Here is a 9898-nt window from a genome sequence, read left to right as displayed (position 1 = left end):
CTAACAAAAGAGTCAACGAAGGTGAAATCAAACATGAACTCAATCAGCAAAACTCTCTAGTCAAATGCACGAACGTGGACCTAATCTTTAGGTGTTTCCCAAGTCTTATTTCAAAGGGGTCTACTTGTGATACTCCCATCAAAAAACAATGAAGGGTTTGTTATTGTACACTACCTTACGTTATATATATATATATATATATATATATATATTTGTAAACGATCCAGCTTGTGTTCAGCTCATTTAGGATGAGCTCGGCTCAAGTTGCAGTAGAAACGAGTCCGAGTTTGAACACCTCAAGTTGTGTTTATTCGGCTGGTTTACCAGCCTTATTTGGCCCATTTTACCAGCCACAGCTATACCAATAAAAAGCAGTTGCACCCACAAGTTGTTGATCAAAGGACACGATTCATCAATCCCCAGGAGGAACATCTATAACATATTAGTTCCAATCACCAATGTCACCATGAATTCAATGGCATAAAGGAAAGCTCCCAACTTGGCCCATGTAGAATCTGTATTTCTTTTAACAGTTTCTATTTTGCAAAATAAAAAGCAAAAAAGGAGTTGCAATATGACACCAATGCTCTCTCTCTCTCTCTCTCTCTCTCTCTCTCTGAAAGCTATAAACCCAGCAACACAAAAAACACTGCACCCTATAATATCAACACAAAAATATTTCATTTCTTATTGATTACACATCTAAGTAGCCAAAAAAAGAACAGCAAAATACGTGGAAAACAAAGGAGCTACGGCTATCTGAGCGCGCGCGCGCGAGAGAGTAGTCGTCATCATTGGGATGAGGAGGAGGAAGTGGAAGGGAGGAGGTGCCAGGCGGAGGTGGCGATGATGGGACGGGTCTGCCAACCCAGGGTGAGGGAGCCGTTGTTCTCGTCGACCCTGTAGCCGTCGCCGCCGGCGAACAGGGCCAGCAGCATGCTCGCCTGCTTGAAGGCGTTGGAGCCGAGGTGGACGGGCGCGAACCCGGCCTCGCCCATCCGCGCCCTCCAGGACGCCAGCGTCTCGTGGCGCTCCACCCGGTCGGCGCCCTCGCACGCCACGATGTTGCAAATCTGGCGACCCAGGTACACCTCCGACATCAGCTGGTCCTGCCCCGTCGCCAGAGACGCGTACCCCTCCAGCGAGTCGAACACCGATGAGTAGTAGTGTAGCGCCTCCGTGAACCGGTCCAGGAAGACGGGCCCGTTGTGGTTCGCCTCCTGCTCCACCACCGTCACGATCTGAGGCCGCGCATCGTGCACCAGCGACAACACCTTGTCCATGGCGCCCGGCCGCGCCAGCAGTGGGTGGAGCTCCAAGATGGAGTTCACAGCCACCGCCTCGACGTCGGCGGGGCGGAGGTCCAGCATGTAGGCCTCCACGTCCGTCAGGCTGCCGGCTACCACCCCGCGGTACGCGAACTTGATGTTGATGGTCTCCGCAAACTGGGCGAGCTTCCAGCCCACCTCCTGCAAGGGGTCGGACCCGTCCGGCTGAGGCGGGCCGATGCCCGTAAGGCGGAAAGCGGGCGGCCCGCCGGGGCGAAGGGCGAGCGCCTGCAAGAGCGCGGGCCATTGCATCCCCTGCTTCATACTGAAGTCGATCACGTGGACGCGGGAGCGGCCGGCGAAGGCCTCCAGGATGGCCTGGTTGGCGGTGAAGTGGGCGAACTTGAGGTAGGGGCACGCCTCGTAGAAGTGCATCTGGAGGAGGTCGGAGAAGGGGTCGACGGGGAAGTCCTGCGGGTAGAGGCGGTAGATCCTGCGGGCGAGCGCCTCGGTGAAGAAGGTGGCGACCTTCCTCATGGCGCCCGCCTGGGACGCGGCCAGGATGCCGATCTGCTTAACCAGGGTCCCCGCCACCTCAAGGTTATCCTGCTGCACCGCCTCAGCGCAGGCCATCAGGGTGTGGACAAGCCGGATGCCCGTCTCCTGCGAGTTCACCAGCACCACCGGCCGCGCCTCCACTGGAGCTACCATCGCCGCCGGACCCGATTTGAGACGCTTCTTCTGTCTAGCAGCACCATGCCCGTATACAACCCCTTCTATGCCTGAGATTTCGTCATCGAAATCTTGTGGGGGCAGTTGTGATGGAAGGGTTGTTTCTTTGACGCCGGCGGCGGTGGAGGTCTGTGCCGGCTGGAGACCAACATGGTGGTCGGAATTCCAATCAGAGTGGCTGGTAGTGGTTGTGGTGGAGAGATTTGTGTCGGCACCGCCCGAATTGGGGGAGGGTGGGTTGAGCTCGGAGAGCATGGTCTCGATCCATGTCGCTATATCGGAGGGGTTATAGTGGACGGTCTCGGAGGAGAGGTGGGTGATGCCGTCCTCCTGGGCGTTGCCCATCACCATCTCCAATTGCTCCAGCTTCTGCGCAACCTCCGCCATCTCCGACGAGCGGACGTTGTACCCCAAGGCCGCTAGCAGTTCATCCACCCCAGCGTCGGCCTCCAGCATTTTAACCTTGCCGCTAGCGGCCGCCGCCGTGTACTTTCCTTCTCCTTCTAGAGGCTTCTGCTGGCGAGGGGGGTAATGATGATGATGGTGGTGGTGGTGTTCCCTCTTCATCTCTTCCTGTCCTTATCCTTCACTCTCCCTTCTTCTCTGGCCCTGTTCACAACAAATACGATGACTCCACTACCTCCATGGGATCTCTCTCCATCTCTCTGATGCTGTGCTGTAAGGAACACTCGTGAATAGGCACACCCTCCAACGAAAAGAAACTGATAAACAAAGTATTCTAGTAAACAAAGAACCAAGAAGAGAGAAGGGGAAAAAAGAAAAGAAAAGAAAGAGAGCAAGGATAGAGAGAAGGGGAGGGAAGGGTTTGGAGGAGGAGGGACGAGGTAGACAGGGAATGGGGGGCTTTATCACAGAAGGAAAGGACTCTCGATTCCGATTCCGCTTCTTGCAGGATCGTTCGTCCTTCTAACACGAAGAAGCGACGGAGCGGCAGAGGGACCGAAAGATGAGGAATCATGTGAGAGAGAGAGGAATTCGCTTACCTTGTTTTGAGTGGAACAAGAGATATACGAAAGAGGAGGAGAGAGAGTTGGGGTTGAGGGGGAAGGCGCAGTGCCGTGACACAACCGCAACTTTCGGGCTTTTACCATTTTACGGTCCCCGGGTAAAAACTTTTTCTTCTCCTTCTCTTGGGGCTTGCAATGCAAACACAGATAGATAGAGACGCCCGTACGAGCCTCTCTCTTTCTGACAGGCAAAGGCGTCTCTCTTCTCTCTCATTCGACGTCGACGTCGACGTCGCGCTCTGCTTACTCACTGAATCCCAAGGCCCACCCCTTCTTTCTCTCTCTCTCTCTCTCTCTCTCTCTCTCTTGAAGGGTCATGTGGGGGGCGGGACACGTTGGGGTCTACCCTCCACTTGCAAAAGGCCTTTGGAAAGATGCGGACACTAATATATTATTTTTTCACGGGGAGATTTACATCTTTCCCCCCTAACCTTTGAGCTAATCTCGTGGTTCTCCTTCAGGTTTACAGTTTTGCCAAATAGCCCTCTGTATATTTGACCAGCACCACAATTGCGCCTCCATTGGTTGCCTTTAATTCGAAGAGCCGTATGTCCATTGTTTGATTTCTTTACATTACTTCAACCAGTTATGATTTATTCATGAAGTTGGAGGCCCAAAACAATTGACAGTTGGTTAAGTTGTGAAAAAATTTGTGTAATCCTGTATAAACTCTATAATTAAAATAAAACCTTGATCCTGGTACCTGTTTGGCACATCGCATTATGATCAGATTGAACTGCTATAACTCTACATCAGTGAGATGCCCTTCCATGATCAAAGTTTAGATGGTCTGTATATAACAAAGTTAAATTTTGATGTATAAATATTTTATAGTTATTAAATATTTTTTTATTACTAGATGACACTATGTGTTCTTCATATTTTTTTTGCATTCACTAGGACAGTTTATTATCATAGATTTTTTTTACTGGGCATTTGTGCCACTCTAGATTAACTTTTTTGCTTGGCCCCTGCGCTCAATAAACAGTAACTCTTCTTATTATAATAAAGAAAAAACAATGACTCTCCCTTAGCAAATCTTGCAACGGAGCATTAACTGTCAATAGTAAAAGTGTCCCGAACTGAGCCTTCCGAACGAGGCGGAGCTCTGCTAAGTGGTAAACGTATCGAGTGTAGCAGTGCGCAGTATATGTTGGCTTGATCGGTGACGCGCACTGATAACGCCACACGCGATAAGCAACGATATTGGCGTTAGTGCACCTTTGGGTGGTGGCTCAAACGTAGAGCGTTGGTTGGATATGCAGTGCCAGCGGATCAGAGGATGTTGCCTTTTGATATTTTGTTATAGACCTCTCGACTTAAAGTTTTCCACGCATAGCGGTTGGACGCACAGGGGTGCATGTGGGTTAGGGCTAATTCCCCCAGCAATCACCTTAGGTGATTCCAACCGAGTATGGTGACTCGAGGCTAGGCGAGTAAATGCCTAGTTGCTGACGAATGAGTCTGGGTGGTGCTCTTTGCTATGATATTCAATCATCAACTGGTCTTCGGACTGGAGACCGCAAGGTCTTGTCATTTCAGTGGCGGGGTTTTGATATGTCGTGCGCATGGAGTCACAAGACACTTCATGGCACGCAAGGCTAAGACAAAGTTTGTGCCTTTTTCAAAAGTGATAGCTGATATGGGATGGCTATGCACTAAGTGACATGGACTACATGGAATGCGCACTTGAAGATGTGCTTGATCAGCTTCTGCTAGGCAGTTGCGCACGAGGTGGTGCGCAGGGCCAATGAAAATGATTCAGCACATAGGAGTGTTGTGGCGTGACCTTTGACCGTTGTGTTGTTCAGACTGTGCAGTCTGGGGCGTTGCAGGTTTGCGAAAATTTTTATGCCCGTGACAAATTGGCATCAGAGCAAAAAGATTTACGAAGACCTTGTTTTTCATTGTGTGCGACACTGAAAAGAACAACGATGGTTTATCTTGGTTACATAATTTTGCACAGTTGGAGTGTGATTGACCGAGCATAGAAGCAGGATGTTGGCAGGATGTTATGGGACATCTTGTCGATGATAAGCAAAAGTGTAAGGTTGTTGTTTAGTTGTTTAAAGGAATGCAGATGAGTCAAAGATTCCTACCAGTTGTGTGTTAGGCTTATAGGTGGAGCATGACGTTTGCCTTGTGCATGTAGAGAATACACGTTGGATTCGACTAAATGAATTTGTACTTTTTGGGCATGAGAGACTCAATTAAAACTTTTAGATTCTCTTCCAAGATTGTGGGTTAGCGAAGTGCCCATGATGACCAAAGATGCTCATTGCTTTGGTCCTTTGAGTTGATAGTTCCTCTATGAATTGTGTGTGCTGAAAAGTTGTGGTTCGTGGCTCGTCGATTTGGTTCCTGTGGGAACGTTTGCTGGCTCTGGAAGAGAGTTACAACATTGGGCGATGTTGCTCCTTGTGTGGACGAGTGCCTAGGAAGACGCTTGGATGGACCGCTTTGGGGTGTTACGCAAGTAAGCATCCCCTACGTGAGGACTAGTTTGGATCATTGGAAAACCGCAAGTTGGTGCCTAAGAGAGTTAACACGCGTTGGTGGTCATGCTTATCTATGTGCACCACGGAGGGTTTGGAATTACCGTTGCTGGGGTTAGAAGGCACCCCGGCCAGGAGCATAAAGACGACAAGTTTGTCGTGCGGGCGAGGATGACCTGCTTGAAGTTTGGGACTTCACTGGGGTTCCACGAGCAAATGATGCAGCAAAAGTCCACTATCTAAGTAATTGAAGGCGCATTAAGGAATGAGACTTGGCGTATTAAAGGTTGTGATGATGGTGGACGAAAACCAGAACAAGCTGAGTAAGGGGAAGAAAAGAGTAAACCAAAGATGAATCTAAAGAGAAATTGACATATCAGTTAAGTGTGTTCTTACTTGCATCGACATTGTCGAGGACGACAATGGTTTGGGTGGAGAAGAATGTCTCGGACTGAGCCTTCAGAATGAGGCATGTGCAGTACAGAGCTCTGCTGAGTGGTAAACGCATCGAGTGTAGCAGCGTGCGGTATGCGTTGGCTTGATCAGTGACGCGCGGTGATAGCGCCACACGCGATAAGCAACGATATTGGCATTAGTGTACCTTTGGGTGGTGGCTCAAACGTAGAGCATTGGTTGGATATGCAGTGCGAGCGGATCAGAGGATGTTGTCTTTGGATATTTTGTTATGGACCTCTCGACTTGGAGCTTCCCACACGTAGCAGTTGGACGCACGGGGGTACGTGTTGGTTAGGGCTAATTCCCCCAGGAATCACCTTAGGTGATTCCAACCGAGTATGGTGACTCGGGGCTAGGCGAGTGAATGTCTAGGCGCTGACGAATGAGTCTGGGTGGTGCTCTTTGCTATGGTGTTCAATCATCAACTGGTCTTCGGACTGGAGGTCGCAAGGTCTTGTCATTTCAGTGGCAGGGTTTTGGTATGTCGTGTGCATGGGGTCGCAAGACACTTCATGGCACACAAGGCTAAGACAAAGTTTGTGCCTCTTTCAAAAGTGATAGCTGATATGAGACGACTATGCACTAAGCGACATGAACTATATGGAATGCGCACTTGAAGATGCGCTTGATCAGCTTCTGCTAGGCAGTTGCGCACGAGGTGGTGCACATGGCCAATGAAAATGATTCAGCACATAGGAAAGTGTTGTGTCGTAACCTTTGGCCGTTGGGTTGTTCAGACTGTGCAATCTAGTGCATTGCGGGGTTTGCGAAAAATTCTATGCCCGTGATAAGAAGTTTGTTTGTTTGAAAAGGCAACAATGGTCATGCCAAGTCAAAGAGCACAAGTAAGGGTGACAACGGGTAGGGTTTGGTTGAGACAGGGTGAAACCAAACTTGGCCAGATTTTCGGATATGGTATCGGGTTTATACCTGGGTCTAATCAAGTCTACTGCAAGAGAAACCATAAGACCCGATACGAACCTGACCCTGACCATACCTGTTTAAATAATATTTTTCATCATTTTTACATTGAAAAATCATGGGTCTTAATCAGAATTTGGGTCTGAGTCCATGTATTAATCGGACCTTTGGGTCCAAACCTGAGTCTTCTTATTTGCCACCATACTCGAATTTTATAGGGTTTGGTCTGGGTAAACCAGACCCGTCGATACCCCTAAGATCCGTGACAAATATCGTGAGAAATTGCCTAAAAGTTTAAAATGATAATTTCTCGTGAGATTTTTAAATTGTAACAAATATCATGATATTTATGTTTTTAGCAGATATTTATCGTGAAAACCCTCAATATTTTTACTTTTAAATGTGTTTTATTTATATTTTTTTATAAAATTAATTTTTATATATTTTAATTTATTTTTTATTGTCGAGATTGTGGCAAAAAATACAAAATTTATGAAAATTTTCAAAATCTCCCAAAGTTTTGACTGCCGATATTTTGCGGTTTTAAACACTTTTGTCACTATGCCCCTAAGCACAAGGAGATTTCTATACACAACAGTGAGATAAAAACCAAACAAATAAGAGCACGAGGGATGTCTCTGGCATTTCTGGAACTTCAAGTAGGGTTCACGGATTTGAATGAAAAAGGTAAGGGAGAGCCGTACATCTCTGCCTTTTTAAATAAAAACTCTTTTTTGTCTTCCGATTTTCTAGGCTTTGTTTATATTATTTAATTATTTGCTTCCTATTATTCGCCAAAATATCTCTTAAAATAAAATGGGGGCGAAGTTGGTGATAGTACAATGTAACCCAACAAACACCCTTTCATCCTGTAACGCCACCTGTACATGATTGACTTAGGTGCCCCCACTGCCTTTGCCACCAGGGAATTATGTTACATCGGCTCTCGCTCTCTCTCTCTCTCTCACATTTTTTTATAATCATTTTTTTTCTCTTTTTCTGTGGCCCGTGAAGATGGCTGAAATGGTTAGACAGAAATATGGAAACCCTTGCTTTTACTCTCTTTTTTGGCTTCCTTGGAGTGGTCCTGAGACTCACCAGAACCAGGGCTACTGGGTTGGCTTGGTCTAGGTCGACCAAAACCTTGGCACTGATACGGTAAGTGTCGCTGAAAGGAAATAGTCTTTTAGCCTTATTTAAATCACTGATGCATATCAGAGTTAAAAGGAGGATGGAACGAGCTAGCATTCTAATATAAACTTAATCAAATTCAATGAATATAAAGGAAAGCAAATAAGAAAAAGTAAGGCAAGAAATAATTATTCACCAACCAATCTTCCTCCACTGCAAGCCATTCATTCCCTTATATTCACATTTGGAAACTCCCTAAAAGCCTTTAATTCTAAATATGATTCATTAATTATATAGATCTGACTAGGAATGCAAACAGATTGGATCCAGGATGGGGATTTTGCAATTTTGACCTATTTCGGATTCAATTCCATTCCGAATCTTCATGTATATAGCTGTTCTGGATTCGAACCTTTTGCATCCGTGGATCTAATTTCTAAATTAACTATCCAAATATCTAAAACTAAAATGGAGCTGGGTTTTAAATTGGACTCCTAACTTGGATCATTCATCCTGGATTGGGAAAGTCTCAACCCCTGAGTTTGGGTGTTCCATTTGTACCTTTGCAAGTCTCATTCAATCTTAAACAATGACGTGATGCATGCAAGCTTATGGTTGACGCAGAACTGTTGAAGTTGGATTAAAAGGCCTGATAATGATACAAATTATAGAGTATATCTTTATTATCTATGATATATAAAAATATCTCAATATATCACGTATGAAAACAACCCTTGGTTGGAATGGCATATTTTAAAAGGAACGCCAGTTTAATAGGGCTTCAATTCCATTATAATAATAGGTCACGTCGTAGGCGGCCAAGGGGCTACTGTTTGGGGGGTAGACACTCACTTGTTCAGCTGTCTTCTTTGAAAAAGTAGTCTTCGGAAAGTAGGCTGGTAAACGAACTGTGCAGTGCATGACTCGTCTTGGTTAGGCTTGTTACCAACTCACTCGTGGTCGGTTCATATAACTGGCGAGCAAGCCACCAGCAAATCGCTCGGCTTGAACAAGTTGAGCCCGAACATAGGGTGTTAAGCTCGGCTTGGCTCGACTAGGCTGTGTATAGGTATGTTTAAATTAAAAAAAAAAATACATGTAAGTATATTTTTAAAAAGGGTTTGGGAGATAAATGGTCTGAAACCTACAAATTACTTTCTCTCTGAAACCTACAAATTACTTTCTCTCTCTCTCTCTGTATATATATATATATATATATATATATAATGGGGATTGTGCTGCCCTCTTTTTTATTAACATTAAGATTCTCCAAAAATCATAGTTTTAAGTGTCTTATGCTAGATCTAAACCATTAGATGTGTTTATCATTGCTTATTTATTGAAGCAAACTTTATTTGTAATTAATTTGATGTAAAAATGTGAATATTTTTTCATTAAATTTTAGTACAATATCAATCATTGGTTTTTTTGTCTCTTTAAAATATACATATGAGCATAAAGATGCTCAATCAAAAACATGTTTTTTTGTTGAATAAACAATGATAAATATATCTAAAGGTTCAGATCTCTCATAAAACACCTAAAACTCCTAAAACTATGATTTTAAGAGAGTCTTAATAATGACCTAACCAAAAAACGCAGCACAATCCCCATTATATGTATATATAATTAACATATATTATTTACACGAGCAAGCTTGTGTTTAGCTTGTATCATTCAAGCAAGAGCCTATCCAGAACATTCCTTGTTCGGTTTGTTCAGCTCATTTTCTGCACCCCAAGGTGACTTGGTAGTTAGCTTGAAGTTTGGCCTCATATATACCAGTGTTGTTAGTATTAGTGTGTATCGGCCGATACTTATCGTATCACAGAAAATCGATACAATACAGACTTGAATTGGCTATTTT

General features: G+C 45.3%; 1 protein-coding gene across 1 annotated transcript; it reads right to left on the bottom strand.

The window, feature by feature from the left end:
- Positions 1-661: 661 nt before the first annotated feature.
- Positions 662-3036, bottom strand: LOC149845997 (DELLA protein GAI-like). Its single transcript, XM_089996113.1, has one exon. It carries the CDS (start codon positions 2565-2567, stop codon positions 792-794), a length of 1776 nt encoding a protein of 591 aa, XP_089852239.1. The 5' UTR covers positions 2568-3036; the 3' UTR covers positions 662-791.
- Between the last annotated feature and the right edge of the window lie 6862 nt (positions 3037-9898).

The sequence above is a fragment of the Nuphar pumila genome, chromosome 2 (assembly GCF_984573655.1).
Source record: "Nuphar pumila chromosome 2, dmNupPumi1.hap1.1, whole genome shotgun sequence".
NCBI classification, from domain to species: domain Eukaryota; kingdom Viridiplantae; phylum Streptophyta; class Magnoliopsida; order Nymphaeales; family Nymphaeaceae; genus Nuphar; species Nuphar pumila.
The sequence above is the reverse complement of the archived record's forward strand: the minus strand, read 5'-3'. Positions and strand labels throughout refer to the sequence as shown.

Excerpts from the sequence above, each read along its gene's own strand:
- LOC149845997 (XM_089996113.1), bottom strand. The coding sequence starts at position 2,567 with ATGAAGAGGGAACACCACCACCACCATCATCATCATTACCCCCCTCGC.